This window comes from Terrapene carolina, unplaced genomic scaffold (genome assembly GCF_002925995.2).
Source record: "Terrapene carolina triunguis isolate 2854851 unplaced genomic scaffold, T_m_triunguis-2.0 Scaffold210, whole genome shotgun sequence".
In the NCBI taxonomy this organism is placed as follows: domain Eukaryota; kingdom Metazoa; phylum Chordata; order Testudines; family Emydidae; genus Terrapene; species Terrapene triunguis.
The window spans coordinates 31,941,975-31,961,128 of NW_020664561.1; the positions used below are offsets into that span (position 1 = coordinate 31,941,975).

The following is a 19,154-nucleotide window of genomic DNA, read 5'->3' on the forward strand; positions in this document are numbered from 1 at the left end:
TTCCCCAAAAGGGTTTCCAGGGATTGCTGCTCATGTCACCTTCCCAGATGATGATAGTGAGACTAACCTGCTCATCTCAAAAGGAGGGGAAAAAAAATCACTGGATCATTCTGCTAACATTTATCGCTTGGTGCTCCTTATTTAAAGTCTCTGCACAATGGGCCTGACCAACACCTAGTGAAGATAGTAGGTTTTGAATTAATGACAATGGGTGTTGGACCAGGCTCAGCACAAATAGGAGTACAAAACACTGCTCAGGTATGTTTTCTGGAGCTTGCCCCCCTTTCCTCTTTTATAACTCTGTTTAAAGACTGATGGGCCATCCCATGGCAGCAGCAGAACAGATGGCACGGGCAGCAGGTTTATTTCCAGAGCCATTGAGAGCTACTAATATTCCTTTCCAATCGTTTAGTAATCTAGCTTTAAATAAAGGCGGGTGAATTATTGTTGGGCTGTATCTTTCTAAGGCTATATCTTGCTATTAAAATACATTCAGTCAAAATGATAACTAATTCTGTGGGACTGATTTGATCATGACACAATCAAAACTCCCAGCTGAAATCCAGAGGAATTTTGCCTGTGTAAGGGAGCGTAGAAGTAGGCATACCGATTTTTGACTTCCTCCATGCAAGTCATTTCATGTTTAATGTACTATATTACTTTACTACCAGCATCAAATCCTGCTTCCTTACTCCTGTGTGAAATCCGATTGATTTCAGTGGGACTACTCCAATGAGAAGGTGAGCAGGACCCCTTACTTCCAACTCTTTGTGACACAAGATGTAATTAATCACATGAATAGTTTCATTCTGGTAATGCATTTCTCCTTTAAAGCCATATTCTGGCTCCACTTACATTGTGTGATTGATGTTAACAGAACTGCTCCCATGAGTTAGGGTTTAAGGATCAGGGCTTTGGTTAGAAGTCATTTCTTCTGTAATCTGTTATGCTGAAGTTCTGTCACCCTCCAATATTCCCAAAGAGGAAACGAAGGATTCCGAGGTGCAGTGTAAACTCACTCCTGGGCCAAATCTTGTTCCCAATAAAGTCAATAGGGCCAAAGTTTGCTCCTTAATGCAAAACTCCTATTGCTGAAGCAGTGTTTCACCCTGATCTACTTTAGAGGAAAAATGAAGTGGTGAAAATACACACAAGTGATGCTATAAAGGTGCTGGAGACTGTCAATTCCCTTGACTATGAAAACTGTTCAACAGAACTTTAATTTAAAATTATATGCAGTGGTAGCTTGTACAGTGCACTTTAAGGAAAAGATTTCTTCCTCCCAATCACTGTGACTTCCTGCATTGTTGCTACCTCATTTGTTCTTGTCAACAAGTACCAGCTGGAGAAAATGTGTTTAAAATTACTCCATATTTCCTCTTGCTCTTAGGATTTGAAGCTATCAGGGATACATAAGTGGACAAAGTTGTTTTGTCCTCTCTTTCCTGCTCACTGCAGCTTTTGTGACACTACGTGGCGCTCTTGTTTAAATAACATGAAGTCAGGTTGTTGGGAGTTTTTGTTTCTCCTCCCTCCCCAATTTTTAGAACTGTAAATGTGGGGGCCTAGATATGGGAGATATGTACAAAAGAGGGTCAATAAAAAGAAATTAGCCCAAACAAGTTTATTATACTTAATATCAAAATATTAGATAATTGGGTGAATAAACTGAATATTGAACTGACTGTGATTGGTTTACAGAGCTTATATTTTCACTTGTACAACTTCACTAGGGTTAAGTTCCAAAAGTCTGTCTTTATTTAGTGGTTTAGTAGCAAGGAAAATCCCAGTCTTCTTTTAATGCTCTTCTCTTCTCCCCCCCCCCCCCCCGCTGCCCTTCAGTTTAGTGATGCACTGAGCTCTTGTGTGCTGAGATGAGGAGATGATAAGTCACTGTTAAAAACTATGCTACCACTGAAAAATTAATGCTGGTGATTGTTTTGCTAATGATAGTCTGGCCACAGGTATTGCGGGTGTAGGGGCAGCATATTTCCCCCAGCTGTGGCAGCACAGGCAGCCTGTGATTAGGGCATTGTACCACACATTTCTCATGAATTCAAGCAATGTTTATGTTGACCGATTTTTGGATCAGGTCTGAAATATATTTAAATTGGGCATTAATACTTGAGCATTTTCCTTACATTGTGGAAAACTACTTAAACTACAGTACTTAATATACAGAAAAAGGAAGGGACTCCATCTTCTTAGGATGGAAATGCCTGAGAGAGAGCAAATGTGGTACTAGAAGGAGAACGGGGTGGTCAGATTAGAGGGAGAAAACAGACAAAAGAGAAAAGCAAAACAATATGAGACTGTGAGATTACTAAAGATGGAAGGAGAGAGAGAACAATGCAAGTGGAAAAGAACTACCACCCAACAGCTTAAGCCTAATTCAGTTTTATTTGTTCATTTTCCTGCATTTGGCCAAGTTCTAACATTTGAGATTTCGCAGCCCTACATTTTAAACACACGTGTGTATCTCTCAGAAGGTGTTTGTGTCAGGTATGATGACAGCTCACTAGATGGGGAGCTAAATAACCAGACCCAGGTTTGCCAACCACAACAGGGTGCTTTGTGTGAGTTACACCTACGTCTATCACCAGATTCAGCACTAGCTATTGCCTGCTCACTGACTATGTGTAGGAGTACAGCTATGGAACGCCCACCCACAGCCGGCACGGTGACAGACAGTTACCACCTACTGAGAGAGAATTTGGATTTGCTTTTACATCCCTGCTGGGTTGCAGCTGACTTGAGAGAGCCTCCTGATAGGAGCTACAGCCTGAACTGTAATTATTGACCAAAACATTTTTGAACCAAGTCCTCAGCTGTTGTCAGTTGCTACCAATCCATCGGAGTCCAGTGGTGCTACATCCGTTTATGCTATGGGAATCTCTGCATATTTACATTCCATCATATTTCTACTTTAAATAGCTGTTTTTTTACATTAACTTAATAAACTAGAAATACATTGCAACAGCATCTTCAGTTAGGTTGGTTCACTTTCAAGTGTGTGCATGTGTCCTTGAAAATTGAATACTGGAATTTCCTCAAGGGGTGTTTAATTGCTTATCCGTGCTGTACTCATGGCAACTGTTATTCTTTACTCTGTGTGTGTGTGTGTGTGTGTGTGTGTGTGTGTGTGCGCGCTCGTATAGGGCCAAAGTTGATCGTTCTTATGTGGCCAAATTTCATATTGACATCAGTAGTAGTTTTATTTAGGTGTAAGGACTCCAGGATTTGATTGCACTGTTTTTCTATGCAGATGCCCCTTATGTCGGGGGGGAATCCTAGTGAAGTCACTGGGTCTCTGCAGAGGGACAGGGCTGCATATGTGTAATATGTAATTCACATTTACATTTTAGAATAAGCAAAACACATTGAAGTCCAGAAAAAACAGCCGGAAAGGAAGTCTTAACTTTATTCTCTTTTGATTAACAAAGCCTAAATTTTAGTTCCATGTCATTCCAGCTGTTAAATCACCTTTTTCCCCAGCTTTGCCATTCTCATCCTCAGAGCTGTGGATAGAAAAGAGAACAGAAAACCTTAGTGAATAGTATGATTCGCTTTCTGCTTCTGAATATAAATCTCCTTGTTTAGAATAAGGAAGAATGCACTTACCCGAATGGTTAGATCCAACAGACTAAGCATTATTTTAGTATTATAGAAAGAAATTAGTAGAAAGAATTACTGTTGGTAATTTCATAGCATAGATGAAGTACAGAGAATGAATCCATTAACACTTTTAGAAGATAAGTGGGCTAAATTTCAAAGCATATTTTTTTTTGCTTAATTTAATGCACAGCAAACAGCTGGTATGGTTCTTGATTGGATAGGTGACAAGTTTAAAAGAAAACATGAGTAATTAAACTAAACTCTTTGTTTATAGCCTTCACTTAGTGGTTTAGTTTAAAATAGGGCTGTTGATTAATCGCAGTTAACTCACGTGATTAACTCAAGAAATTAATCGCAATTAAAAAAATTGCGATTAATCGCAGTTTTAATTGCACTGTTAAACAATAGAATACCAATTGAAATTTATTACAATTTTAGATATTTTTCTACATTTTGAAATATAGAGTTCAATTACAACACAGAATACACTGCTCACTTTATATTATTTTTATTACAAATATTTGTACTGTAAAATGATGAACAAGATAGTATTTTTAAATTTACTTCATACAAGTACTGTAGTGCAACCTCTTTATCATGAAAGTGAAACTTACAAATGTAGATTTTTGTTGTTACATAACTGCACTCAAAAACAAAACAATGCAAAACTTTAGAGCCTAGAAGTCCACTCAGTCCTACTTCTTGTTCAGCCAATCATTTACATTTTATGTTTACAAGTTTGCTTACATTCATGGGAGATGCTGCTGCCCACTTCTTATTTACAATGTCACCAGAAAGTGAGAACAGGTGTTCATGTGGGACTCTTGTAGCGGGCATTGCAAGGTATTTGTATGCCCTTTCATGCTTCGGCCACCATTCCAGAGGACATGCTTCCATGCTGATGACGCAACACTCCAATGTGGACCTGAACCACCAAAAAAGAAAATCAACCTTTTGCTGGTGGCATCTGACTCAGATGATGAAAATGACCATGCATCAGTCCGCACTGCTTTGGATTGTTATCGAGCAGAACCTGTTATCAGCCTGGATGTATGTCCTCTGGAATGGTGGTTGAAGCTTGAAGGGACATATGAATCTTTAGCACATCTGGCATGTAAATATCTTGCTAGGCCAGCTACAACAGTGCCATGTGAATGCCTGTTCTCACTTTCAGGTGACATCGTGAACAAGAAGTGGGCAGCATTATCTCCTGCAAACTGTAACCAAACTTGTTTGTCTGAGTGATTGGCTGAACAAGAAATAGGACTGAGTGGACTTCTAGGCTCTAAAGTTTTACATTGTTTTGTTTTTGAGTGAAGTTATTTTTTGTACATAATTCTACATTTGTAAGTTCAACTTTCATGATAAAGTGATTGCACTACACTACTTGTATTAGTATTTTTCAATTCACTTATCTTTTGTTTTTTACAGTGCAAATATTTGTAATCAGAAATAAATATAAAATGAACATTGTATACTTTGTATTCTGTGTTGTTGAAATTAATATATTTGGAAATGTAGAAAACATCCCAAAATATTTAAATAAATGGTATTCTATTGTTTAACAGCACAATTAATTGCAGTTATTTTTTTTTTCTGCTTGACAGCCCTAGTTTAAACACTTGGAAGCTTCTCTGTTCTTTTGGATTAACATATGTAGAAGATTTGATTCCGTTCACACTGGAGTAGGACTGGGGCAGCAATGTCACAATCTTACCCCAAGTTCAATTTGTCACGGTAATGTGGTTTCTCTAAGTACTAAGGGCCTAATTATAATTGTGATTGGAGCGCTGTAGCTAATTTCAAAGTTACAATGGAAATGCAGGTGATTAAATATTAAGGTTCTTTCTAAAACAATGATATACTACTACTTTATTTAAAGAAAATTTCTATAGTATGTCTAAAAAAGCTACAGTCATAGATGTGTTTTCTCTCTCCCCCCCACCCCCCTGCCTAGCTCTGTCTACTGCGAGATAAGTGGGGTCAAGGATTTAGTCATCTGTTATCTGATTTATGAGGATCAACAAGTGTCCTTGGGGAGCCACTGAGTGTACATATTAAACTTGAAAGTTATTGCTAATCATAGGTTACACTCTACATCTATGGGGAAAACCTGCTCAGCAGACCACAGTCCTGATTAGGCTTTGGGGAAGCCAAAGGCCAAAGGCTCTGTAGCTACCACCTTCAGATCTAGGAATTTTGGATGATGAATCCTATCATGGTTTGGAAGAATGATCAGTTAAGCACATGATTTAAAAACGTAATTTGACCACCTGGATGTACGTTGCCCCTTGCTTTACAGAAGTAGTGTGGAACACATTTTTTTCTTCTGTATTGAGTTTTATTGCATACTGTTTTCCTCCACATGAATGTAGTTGCACGTCAGTTGTGTTTTCCCTTCACAACAAAGTAATAGGTAAGGAAAACATTAGTTCATCCACTTCAACTCCCTGCCAAAAGACCCAGACTTTCACCACTTCTCCTGATAGAATATTCTACCACCCAATTAAAGGTCTCTGGTAGGAGATTTTCCTGCTATTCAGCCTAAATATTTCCTTTATTTGTTTCATCCCATTCCTCCTAGTTTGTGTGACCCTAAGTGCACGGGTGCCAGGTTTGTATAATTTTTAGTGGTGCCTAGAACAGCTCCAAGTAGAGCTGTCCCATCCATAGGATGGACCGGGACAACCGCTCTGGGCCCCGTGCTTCAGGGGGACGTGGGGTCTGGGCAGAGCCATCCCATCCCTAGGATGGACCGGGGCAACTGCCCCGGGCCCTGCATTTCAGGAAGATGCGGGGTCCAGGGTGGCCCGGTGCTGGCAACAGCGAGTGACCCGGCCCCAGCCTGCCCCACTCCGCCCTGCTGGCTCTTAGTATTGCTCAGGGGAGGGTGCTCGGGGGAAGGGGTGCAGTAGGGGTGGGCTGGGGCCGGGTTGCTCGCTGCTGCTGGCGCCAGGCCTCCTGCTTAGTCCCCAGGCTGCCCTAGACCTAAAGCCAACCCATCCATAGGACGTACTGGGGCAACTGCCCCGGGCCCCATACTTTGGGGGTCACACGCTTCAGGGGGATGCTGGGTCCAGGGGGGCCTGACACCAGCTGCAGCGAGCAACCCAGCCCCAACCTGCCCTTGCCCCACCCCATCCCATCCCCACTCCACCCCTTGCCCCAAGCCCCTACCCTGCCTCTTTCCAGTTTCTGCCCCCCTTCCCTGAGTGACACCAGGAGCCGGCGGGGCAGGCTGGGGCTGGGTCACTCGTCGTTGCCAGTGCCAGGCCCCCTGCTAATCCCCCAGGCTGCCTGGGACCCTGAGTACCCCTGAAGCGTGGGGCCCCCCAAAGCACGGTAAGCCCAAACATTGGTGGAGCTGGGCCCATGTTCCTAAATATTGGTGGAGCACGGGCACCATGAGCCCATACAACTCGCCGCCTATGCCTAAGTGCTTTGCCTCTCCCTGAGTGGTGTTTGGCTCATGCCAACATTTGTAGACCCTAATTCACATGCTGGAAATTAAATGAAGAAAATGAAATGTTCTAATACATTTTTTTTAATTGAAGTTGTAATCCTAGGGCTAGACCCTATGGAAGCAGTAGACTATAACTGTACCTTAGTGTTCTCAGTACACCACCATTCTCAGGGGGAGGCAAGTATGGTTGCCATGTGGAAAGGGGAGGAGTTTGTTCTGCAATTCTAGTACTGCATGGGGATGTGTAGGAAACTCTGGTTCAAACCCATGGATCCCCATATACATAGGCAGAGAACATGGCTCATGTACCTCTGAGCTGACCCTGACTAGCATTAACCTCTACAGCAATTTACTCTGGAGATTCTTTTCAAATTAATTTTGCCATAAGACATCTGTGCCCTAGTCTCATTTGCCATCCACTTCCCCTTCATTTTTAGCAGAGCCCCTGATACATGTTCTTCATGTGCACATGTAACCATTGGCTCCTCAACCCTCTAGTGCCTAGTTGATTGTTTTCCTCTCTATGCTACATGAAGCATCTGACCCAGAGTTACTGGTCTAAAACACAAAACAGGAGCTTGGAATGGGATAACAATTAACGGTAATGTGCCAGATTCATTCCTGGTGTAACTTCACGGATTTCAGTGGCGTTACCAGGATGAATTTGGTAGTGGGATTTGAGAGAATTATTGATTTGTAAACAGTTTTTCTTTCTCTAAGCAGTAGCCCTTTGTAATACATTGTTACTTTGGATATAAGAGGTTTTCCTGCCTTTGTTTCCTTTTTAGAACTAGCAGTATGACTACAAGGTTATTTGGAAAAATTAGTCATTTCCTGGCTTTTTCCACCATCTAATATGGCAAGGGGTGGAGACAAAAAGATGGGGGAAGGAGAGGGATGTGGCCCTGTTCCATGTTCCACTGGGAACTTTAAAATACATTGTTAGAGATAGTATTGCACATAGTGAGTGAAATTCTGTCCCTATTGAAGTCAATGACAAAACTCCTATTGATGTCTATGGGGCCAGGATTACATCCAATGACCTGTTTCTCCTCTCTCTCATACAACTTTTAAATCAGTAGAATTACGCAAAGATAAAAATGGTTTAAAAGAATGGAGCAGATTCTCTTATGTTTTTACTACATGTAAGGCTTGCCTTATTCCCGCTGAAGTAATTGTTAGTTTACTGTTAAAATGAGGCAGGACCAGCCTGTGAGTGTATTTCTATCTGCCAAAAGAGATTCAGTTTCTGAAAGTGAAAGAAAAGTAAACTTTAAAATTTCTGACTTCATGGTGCATGAATGCACCATGACAACATGAATTAAGTGAATGCATCCTTTCACTATGCAGAAACTTCTCCAAGTACAGAGATACTCAGGCAATATTACTTGAAATTGCTAGCTTGATACAATGAAGTATACATGTCCTTTGGAGATATTTACATTTAAATTGCTACTCCTTTCCTAATATTCTAACTATTGCTAGATCACCAGTGGCTTGTTAGCTAAGGTCCAATCTTGCATGTCTACAGCAATCAAAACTACTGGGAATTTTGGAGGGTGGGAGGGGGGTGCAGGATCAGGACACAATTGAATACATTTGAGTTATATTATGATGATGTCTTTTTCTTTTAAATGTAATATAACCTTTACCAGTTGATTGAAACATGCTCCTCTTAGTCTTTAGATCTATTTTACTGATAGCTAAATTACAGTATAAATATAAAACATATTAGCTTACTTTGATAGACAACTATTGCTATTTGAGGATTTCTTTTTAACATTTTTATAAAATTTTACATCAAGGAAGAGTGCAAGACTGTATATGTTAACAGATTAGAAAAAAGTAAAGTATTTTAATAATTAAAGACAGACAGACAATACAGACAGACTGAAGTTAACATACAGACAGGAAAATGACATTTTATCATAATTTAAAAATTATAAAAATATCTAAATAACTCAGGCTAGAAAAAATATTAAAATGTGCATAAACATAGTCAAGGCAAGGTAGGCAAAATTGATCCAAGAAGAATGTAAAGCTGCTTGCTAAACAGTCTTTCTAATTTAAGGCATAAATTAGATTATACAGGAAGTAGTTAGAACACAGGCACAGATATGTCCCAATAAGGAGATACACAGTGTAAGAAGCAATGCTATTAGTCACCCAGAAGCAAAGTGAATCTATTCTTATATATCATATGCCAAAAGAAGAATTTTAAATTGGCATTTCTAGAAGAACCAAGAGTGTCAAGTTTCTGTTTCATTTTTTTAATCTTTGAACATTATGGAAATAGGTTTTTGGAGATTAATTTTCAAAATGATCATTATTTCAAAATATGGCAACTAGTGCATTTCTGAAGGTGAAAAAAGCATTCCACAGTACTAAAAATTCAGATTAACATATGTTAACAAATAAAAAGAGTAAAGACATAGACCAATAATTGTGTAATTGTCCATAAGACAGCAGAAGAATGGGAAAGTGATAAGGATTGTTAGAAGGAAAAAAGAGTGATGCAATCAGTTGTTACATGAGTGAACAGCAGTGACATGACTTTCCTTTTTTATTACCTGTTAATGAGGGATCCTCTGTACCATCTCCAGATAGCTGGCCATCGAGATGAGTATGGTACATAGGAGAGCTCAAACTTTCCTCTTGTTCTTGCAGTGATATGGAATTTTTGTGGGATGATTTATTCATGTTTCCACCTAGATTGCCCTCTGGGATCCTCTGTGGAACTTCTGCTATTTGTTTGTTGGGTGGCTGGTAAACTTGACTGTAATGGCCTACAGGATGATATGACGGTCTCTCAGATTTGCTGTCTTCTTCTTCATCATCATCATCAATGACAACCAGTTCCGCATGGATAATTCCATCATATCTGGACAAGTTTTTGTTTGCTGCTGCTTCTTCATCATCATCATCTACATGCTGATAACCCATGAAAATCATTGTAACCGGTTCTGTATCATCCACATAACATGGCACAGCTTGAACAATGCTGTACCTAACATCTTCATCAGCATCCTGAGTGACAGGAGACTTTTCACTGGTATTCTCTGAGTTCATAAACATTGCCTCACAATCACTCTCTCTTGTCTTCTGATAGGGTTCCAAATCCTTTTGTAGAACTCCTCTTTCGTCATTATGTATTATCCTGGTTTTTGGACTAATGTGTACCTTTCCCTCTTTTTGCTGAGACCCTGGAGAGGGAGACTTTGGCAGTATTAATTTGGGAAGATCAAAACCATTTTCTTCATTGTGTTGCCTGTTGCCTTTGTTATAGAAAGATTCATTTTGATGATTGCCAAGTTCATTAGTCTCTTTTTTAACAGGGTCTTCCAAATTTGGTCCAGGAACTAATTTGTCTTTCTGGGGAGTTGTTGGCCTGTAAAACTGGTTTGCATACACAGGCTCATGATACTCTGTAGGAGATTTAGCATTTTTTTCAGTTGCTTTTCTTAAAAGATCTTCCACCTCAACAGGTGCAAGCTCATCTATGCCATTGTGTGTTACACTGCCATTGGACCACGTTGCATAGACTGACTTCCTACCATCGTCATAGACTTTTACTCCTGTACTTTTAAACTCATCAGATGGAAGAGGTATGGTAGACAAAACTGTGCTTTCCCCAGTCTTCATGTCTTTCTCAACTTTAATTTCCATGGCAAACAATGCTGTTAAGAGAAACAAGAACTTAACATTGATAACATAGTAGGCTGCAACAAATATTTAGATTTTATCCTTATGATAGGTGGTTTGGATAAACTGTCAAATCTCATAGTCCAGTTTTCAGCAGAGATTGGCCTGTGCCACGGAATTTGGATCCTGAGTCTAAGGCACCAAAGAATGAGGCATGCTCTCAGACCTAGGCTTTTGGTTCAGCATAGTATAGCGAAAATGGTCAACCTTGTCATTTGAATCCAGATCTCGGTTCTGAGATTGAACCTCCACTTTATCCCCTGCTGCCCTCCTCAAAGTTTGAAGATATTAAGAAACAATATTTTGGTTGGGACTCATCTCTGATAGAAAATCAGCTATTTGAGGCTCCATTATGCAACACCAAATGACAAAGCCAGGTTAAACTTAGTCTCTTGAGGCCAACTCCTACAAGGTGCTGAGCAGTGGGAGTCAATGGGAATCGAGGGAGCGTAATACTATGCAGGAGTAGAGTCTCAGTCTTAAAGACAGTGGGAGATAGGAAGCTTTGTGGAGGTCAGGGGATGGTTAGATTTGGGTTATTCAGCAGGCATAATTGCTCATAGAAAATGCATTATGTGGACTACAGTCAGAACCAGGTAGGGGTTACATCAAGTACGGTAAGTAAGTGCTGGATGAAAGTGCTAGAAAACGTTGGGCCTCATTTTTAATGGTACACTAGTTATACAGCAGTGCCACACAACTGACTACAATGGAGTTACTGTGTGTAAGTAAGAAGAGAATTATGCCTATTATCTGTAGTCTCTCTATTCTTTCCCTAAATAAGTTAGCTTTAATTTTTAAAGAGGCTTGTGAACCATTACAAATCTGCACTCTTTCTAGAGTTACTACCAATCTGTACCTCTTCTGTTTTCCTCCTCATCCTCAGTTCCTGCATGTCCTGCCCTTTTCAGTGCAGAAGGTCTGAAGGATTTTGGAAGGTCAGGTATATTGGTATATATGTAGTCCACTGCCTCTGTTTAAAAATAAATAAATAGGAGATCCAGAGTACTTTTCATTGCCTTCATGCAACAAACATTAAATTTTTATTTTTTTTAATATAAAATGCTTTGGTTGAACATACCTTCTTGAATTTCTGCTTTAGCTGCCTTCACAGACTATGAAGAAAGAGCAACAAAAAGTGATATGTGATTATTGCGGTTTTAAGAAATTAACTCAAAACACAAGAGACTTTTCTACTGCACAACTGTTTAAGTTTTTGTGTAGCTCAGTTTGAACTGGAAGATACCTGGAAATGGAAATAACCTCTCAACAGGACAGTTGCAGTTGTGGGGCAAGCTTTCCCATTCCACTCTGCCAGCATGCCTTATCTATCCCCTTAGAGTCTGGCTCCTGATGGCCTCGCTCATAGTTTCACATGGCACTGGAGAACAACCCATAGATTTGTACATCTGGAGTGTACAGGACAGAGTGTTCTTAGTGGAGGGCCCTCACTTCAGGAATTACTTTTTCCCCTGGAGCTGACAAAGCCACAGGGCAATTATGGCCGTGAGTAGTCTCATTGAAGTCAGTGAGTCTATTTGCATGAGCAAGTGTGCAATCTAGCCCCAAGTTTGTTGACTTTCAGGCATATTGCTGAAAATCTGTTTAGATAGGGTTTTCCTGAAGTTATGGGTTAAGGCTTCTCTTTTATTTCAAGTGGGAGATAAGAAGGTTTTAAAAAATGCTGTTGACATTTTGTCAGCATAGCTGACTAATGATTAATGGTACCACAAGATTTTTATTGTAAGTGCACTTAGGATCTATGACAGGTGCACAATATAGTGTAGCTGTAGCCTTGTCAGTCCCAGGATACTAGAGAGACAAGGTAGTTGTCACAATATAGTTGCTTGGAGTGACCACCTCAAGGGTTTAGGTAGCTCTGTGTCCATGCTCATTATTCATTCCTTGCCCTCTTTGCTGAGATTGCCTGCAAAGCTGCCAATTGCCGATTTTGTGATGTGCTGTAGATATTTTTTCCATTGAGTAATGGGCTGAAACCACCAAATTCTTTCCATATAGATCATGTAGCCATTGGATGGTGTAATCTTTTGGTCACTCTTCTGTGTTAGATTTGAACTACTGAGGTGAGATACCTTGTATCTCAATATCAGTCCCATGATCCATTCAATTCCTCTTTACTAAAATTTGTTATAATAATGAATTAAAGAATCCTGTTTCTGAAGTGTTGTAACACCAACCTTTAAGATATCTTCTGCTGTTCTCTCAACTGATTTAAGCTTCTTTAAAATTGCCTGTTCATTAACTGAGATTTTCATCTCTTCTTTTTCCAGAGCTTCAATTTCTTTCTCAAGTCTGCAAGCATAATTTATTTTATATAACAATATTTAAAGAATATGTATTAAAATGCAATTAAGCTTACAGTATATTTCCTATAGCAATACTGATGCACCTGATTCCTCTCACACTTACACCATTTTTACACTGATGAAACTGATTTGCTCTTGATTTAGGAAGGTGTGAAATCAGAATATGCCTGTTGTTTTTACAGGCCAATGTGTTTGTCACAGATCTCTTCAGAGGATACTTTGAAAATAAACAGATTAAGGCACCCTGGTAAAATTTCCTTATTAACTCTTTTAGAAGGGAGTGGAGGGAGGAAAGGAGGCCCCTAAAGGGTTTCTTCACCTTCAACTAAACTCTCTCAAGCATTATCACAACTAAAATGGTGTTCACCTCCCCATAACAGTGACTTAAGATATTAGGCCAGTTCACAGACAGTGGGGTGAATGTGTTTATTTGCTCACTTCTTTGTTCTGGATCACCATTCTCCCATGTTTTAGAACAGGAGTCCTCAACACGGCGCCCGCCAGAGTGTCTAAGTGCGCCCGCGTACTGGCCGGCGGACGAGCATCCGCCGAAATGCTGCCGACAAGCAGCGTCATCCAGAGGGGTCGCCACTGAAATGCTGCAGATTTTCGGTGGCATTTCGGCGGCGATGCCTCTGGATGATACTGCTTGTCGGCGGCATTTCGGCGACGACTCCTATTGACGTTGCCGCTTGTCGGCGGCATTTCGGCGGATGCTCGTCCGCCGCCACGGTCCTCTATGGCTCGTCGTCTGGTGCCCACCAGACGAAAAAGGTTGGGGACCACTGTTCTAGAACAAGCAGAGCAATTTGATTGCTTGGTGGTAGGAAAGCAGGGCTGCCCAGAGGATTCAGGGGGCCTGGGGCAAAGCAATTTTGGGGGCCCCTTACATAAAAAAATGTTGTAATACTATAGAATACTATATTTTCGTGGGGGCCCCTGTGGGGCCTGGGGCAAATTGCCCCACTTGCCCTCCCCGCCCCCTCCCCCCCCGGGGCAGAAAGTTATAAACAACAATTTACACGATTATAATTAAGGGGCCAGATTCTGACAATTTTTACATAATGTGGATTAGTCCCTTACTACATAAATAGCTGCAATGATTTCAGATGGACTTCTTGTGGAATAAGGTATTACTCTGTGTGAGCAAGGATGGCAGAAGTGAGCTCAAAAGAATGGAGGAAGATACAGAGAGCTAAACTGCTGCCCTTGGAGATAAAATTGCATTCCTTCCTTGTAGCTGGCACACACTGGAACCGGGATTATGAGCACTTGTTTGAGTTTTAAAACCCAGCTACAAATAACTAAAGTTCACTTTGTAGGACTAAAGTAAACCAATAAATTGATCTCATTATCTTTCTTCAGTGTAATTATTTCAATTTAGAAAACAATTGTTATTACTAATCATAATGGTGATGATAATAGTATTTTAAATTATACTAGCACAAATGCTTCAAACCAGTGTTAATTGTGTATCTGGCAAAAACAAAGTCACCCAAGTACAAAAGCTTCTGTGGAGACTGGGATTAAAGCTTTACTTCTTTCCCTTTCATTTGTTTGGGACCAAGTACAACTGATTTACAGATACTCAGTGACAAGGGGTTGGGGGATGAATATTCTAACACTTGCTCCTCTGTATGTGTATGCACAAGTCCACATATAGAGGGTGGGATTTGAACATTTACCTTCCCTCCATCTCTGTCTCTCACTTTACAATCCGTAAACAGGGTGTAACAATACCTGACTCCCAGGCATGTTACTGCATGAGGCTTGATTAATTGTGAAAGGAAGGGTGATGCATAAATGCAAAGTACTGTGATGATGGGGTTTTAGATGTGGCACACCTTAGTACAAGTAGAGAACTGGATGCATACCTTCTACAACTTTACAGCATTGACCAGCTTTAAGTAGATGGAGCCATGTGCTCCATGGTCTCTAAAATCCTCCTTCCTGCCATGTGCCCTTTACCATTATAACTCAACATTTCTATACATCCTGCTCTGTGGAAGAAGTGCTGGCTCCACATCTCTAGAAGTATCTCTTTTCAGAAGAACAGTAATACGACCAGAAATGCTGATTCAATGCACCAAGGACAGGCAGCTGAATGTTAATTGTGCTTGCTGAGACAGGGCCTCAAGTGTACAAGGTAATGTCCTCACAATTGCAGCCAGTCAGTTTGCAAGAGAAGCTTGTCAGCTTCGATAAGCAGGATATATGTCAGTGGGTTATTAATGACATCCCCTTTTTGAACCTTCTTCCCATTTGAGTGACGTGTTCTGTAACAAGAAGGTAATTTTAAGGGACCCATTTATTACAGGAAAATCTCTTGGGTCATGCCTGGCTGTAACCAAAGGCCTCTATAAGCAGATTAGATACAATGCAAGCATAAAGCTAAAATACCACTGTGTTTTGCAAAGAGTACAGATATTCCACGAATATTTAGTAAACTAAATTTGGGTATTAAAAGACAGTGTTTCCATTACTGGAGATCCTGCTATCTCCCTTCCAGATTTCAATAGTACTAACCCAAAATAGCCTCCCTGCCAGACATGTTGGCTGTCTGGTTGCTTTCAAAGCCTTTATTGTTACAGAAGAGACACATTGATACCCAGCTGAAATAATTAATCTCTTGGTCTATGCTGGATTTCACCATGTCTTCTTACTAGTTGTGTGTGGCCTCTCTGTGCATCCTGTATATCTATAAGAAATCACAGTTCTTTCCCCCCTCCCTCTCTTTTGTTGTTGTTATGCAGAACTGTATGTTAGAGCTGGTCAAAAACACTTCAGCACAACTTTTTACCATCAAAAATGCCGTTTTGTTGAAACTGAAGTGTTTCACAGAAAGGGACTGGATTTGAGGAAAATGTCATGAAGGTTTTGAAACTCTGTAATTTTTTGTGAAAAGAAAGGCTTGTTTTCTCACCAGCCCCGCTATATGTTATTCAAGCCCAAAATAGAGAACAATAACTATGGTCCTAAGCCAACTCCACCTAAGTCCATAGGTACATTTCCACTGGATTTATTGAAAGATTCCCATTGACTTCAGTGGGCATTGGATCGGGATCTAAAATAAATGCTTTTGCACTTGTTCCTGCCATTTCATGTTTATGTATAAAATTTTTAGGGTCAGTTTGCAAAGAATTTTATACATTTTCACACTGAAACTTGTAGGGATGCATTCTTGCAAAAGCCCGGTGCTGTATGTGTTCAAAGATTCACATGCATAGCTGGAGAGGCTGAAAATTGTGCCAGAACAGCTTTTTGTAATTATATTTGTAAAATCTGATTTAGAAATGTTTAAATGTTCTATTTGGGAAAAAAAGTTCTGATATTTAACTATTTCCCTTTCTTAGTGTTTAAGTTTTAAAAAATACATATGCTCTAAGAGGAATTTGGCTGCTATGGGGTACTTATCTTTGGAGGTTTTCACTGCTTTGTACAGGTTTCAGGTGTAGGGAAGCTGGGCATATCTACTGATATTAAATACATGATGTGGGTATTTGTCCATCTGCCCTTGAGTAACATTCAGGGCATGAGGCAGTTTTCCATTTCTATCAGGAGTAGATTAAGGCAGGATCTTTGGAACTGGGACTTCAGGCCAGAGGGTGCCCAATCAGAGCAATGACTGACTCAGGAAACAGTACAGCACACAGCTGATTGCTGCTGCCTGTGGGAAGAGGCAGCTCTGCCTCACCTGGAAGAAAGATCAAGGACCCAGGAGTGGGAAAAAAAAAGTCTGATTGGAGGATACCAGAAAGAGAGGAAAAGTCAGTTTGGGGTTGGGGGGAGGCAACTTGTTTTGGGTGAGCCCAACATTTTAGCAGCTCTGGGCTCCACCTAGCCATAACTTCCCTTCATAAATTACAGTATGCTTCTGTTTTTTCCAAAACCCTATTATCCGAACCTCCCCTTATCTGAACCCCTTCCTTGTCCTGCAGCATGAGATGCATGAGATACATGCTGCAGAGGGCAGGTATCTAATGCTGGGGGACAAGGGGGGGGATTTGGATAATGCACACGTTCAAGTAATTAATCAGAGACCCTGGGCCAGGACTGCAAGGAGGAGGACTAGACTCTGTGGCAGGGGATGCCACCCTGCTGCTGAATGGCTCCTGTGGCAGACCACTGTCACAGGAAGGACTAAGTGGGGCCATGACAGCAGAGTTGCAGAGGGCTTCCTGGCTGCCATTGGGCTGGGGACACCCAATACCTGCAGGTGCAGAGAAGATTGCAGTCCTGGTGGGCAGAGCAGAAACCCCTGGTCAGGACTGTGAGAAAGAGGCAGAGGACAAGCCCCAGGCTGCAGGGGAGGCCACTCCACTGCTGAATGGCTTCTGCCCTCTCAATTATCCAAATTCCTGAGTATCTGAATAAAATCCATGTTCCCATTGCTATTTGGATAATTGGGAGTATACTGGATATTCCCAACTGGCTGGATGGTGCTTGGTAACATTACGTTGTTTGTGATCTTTTTTAAATAAGTTGTTTAGCAACTAATTCTACCGAGAATGAACCTTTTTTGCAACCAAGCTGTCAAGTTAAGTGACAAAATATGTCTACCTGATTCTGCAGCCAGTTTGACCCTCAGCAGAGAATGTTTGGCTTTATGCCCTGTAACCTCTACCATGTAAACAGGGTATTATGGGATAGATACTGTGAGTGCTATTCTTGTCCGTAACCTGAGTGTTGAACTACTTGCCTGCAGTTTTGGTTCAGGCCACTGTTAATTGTTCAGTATTGATACAAAGAACGGAACTCTCTCATTTATCTAAAAAAACAGAAATCCTGCTTGTGTACTGGATGATTAACAGGCACGAATTGACCTATTGGGCACTCCAAAAAAGAAATGCTTCAAACTGGAGGCCCCTTAGGGGGAAGAGAGGGAAAGATGTATGCATTCACTATGAATCTGCCTGCAACAGCAGAAAGAAACCAGGAGCTAAAGAAATGCTGCAATATTCCTTAAAGGAATTTACATGTTTTTCTTAAAGAAGAGTGAGAAAGAAAGAAGCACAGAATAACTCACCTCTTGGCAGTACATGTGTCATCCACTCTCCAGTTTGACATTCAGATGAACAGTAAAATTCTTTCTCTGGGATTTTCAATAATATATTGTTACTCAGTGGCAAGTATGCACATGAGCAGTGTATCTGTCTTCTCTTTCAGAGCTGTTGGATAGGTAGTTATAGCATAGTGGCAGGAAGATGGGCTATTGGAATGGACATTACACTAAGATTTGTAAGACTTAGGTTCAACTCCCTGGTCACACACTGACTTCATATGTGATCTTGTGCAAGACACTTAGGCCCAGATCCTTAAAGGTATTTAGGGGCCTAACTCCCATTGATTTCAATAGGAGTTAGGTGCCTAAATCTTTTTGTGGTCAGGGCCTTAATCTACCCCAGGCTTCAATTCTCCATCTGTAAAATGGGGATAATGACTCCCTACCTCTCACAGGTGTTGAGGATAAAATCCATTAATGATTGTGACGTGCTCATGTTAGGTGTTTCTTGTATATTAAGGTCCTGAAAACCTTTAAAGCACAGCTAGATCTCCACCAATGGTAGACAGAGCTATTACACCTGTATAATGCAGAACAGAGGGGCTGGGAAGTCTGACCAGGAGTAGGTCTTGCTATATCTTTTAAAAGGTGTAATTGTGCTCACCTGCAAGCACTTACCAGTGTGCAGGAAGGTTGGACCATAGCCACACCCATTCTGGCCTGGTTAGTGTTAGGAGGTCACTATCTTTTGTGCTCCTGTGTGCAGACAGCTGAATTACACCTAGCAGCTTGGTGAAATGATGGGAGTTTCTTACACCTTCTCTCCTCTTTGGCACACCCACACAGGACCATCTATAGATCAGCATTAAGATGGGGCTTTCACTTTCAAAGATTTTAATGCTTTTATGCTATGTTTTGCTCTGAATGGAGTTTTAGCTTGTTACAGTTTGAGCAAACCCCAAATATTTTGTGGTATTAGAATTTAATATATATAAATAATAATTTTAATAATATAAATATTTATTGCAATAGTGTGTAGAGTGTG

The 19,154-nt window shown here is 40.7% G+C and overlaps 1 protein-coding gene across 1 annotated transcript in view; it reads right to left on the reverse strand.

The window, feature by feature from the left end:
- Positions 1-3,386: 3,386 nt before the first annotated feature.
- LOC112119385 (palmdelphin) overlaps positions 3,387-19,154 on the reverse strand; it is a 70,986-nt gene continuing 55,218 nt past the window's right edge. Inside the window, exons 6-10 of the mRNA XM_024218033.3 lie at positions 12,979-13,093; positions 11,862-11,895; positions 11,640-11,753; positions 9,649-10,755; positions 3,387-3,518 (exon numbers count right to left, since the gene is read on the reverse strand). Of these exons, the coding sequence (XP_024073801.1) occupies positions 3,475-3,518; positions 9,649-10,755; positions 11,640-11,753; positions 11,862-11,895; positions 12,979-13,093 (1,414 nt within the window). The 3' untranslated portion in view covers positions 3,387-3,474. The remainder of the gene's footprint in view (positions 3,519-9,648; positions 10,756-11,639; positions 11,754-11,861; positions 11,896-12,978; positions 13,094-19,154) is intronic.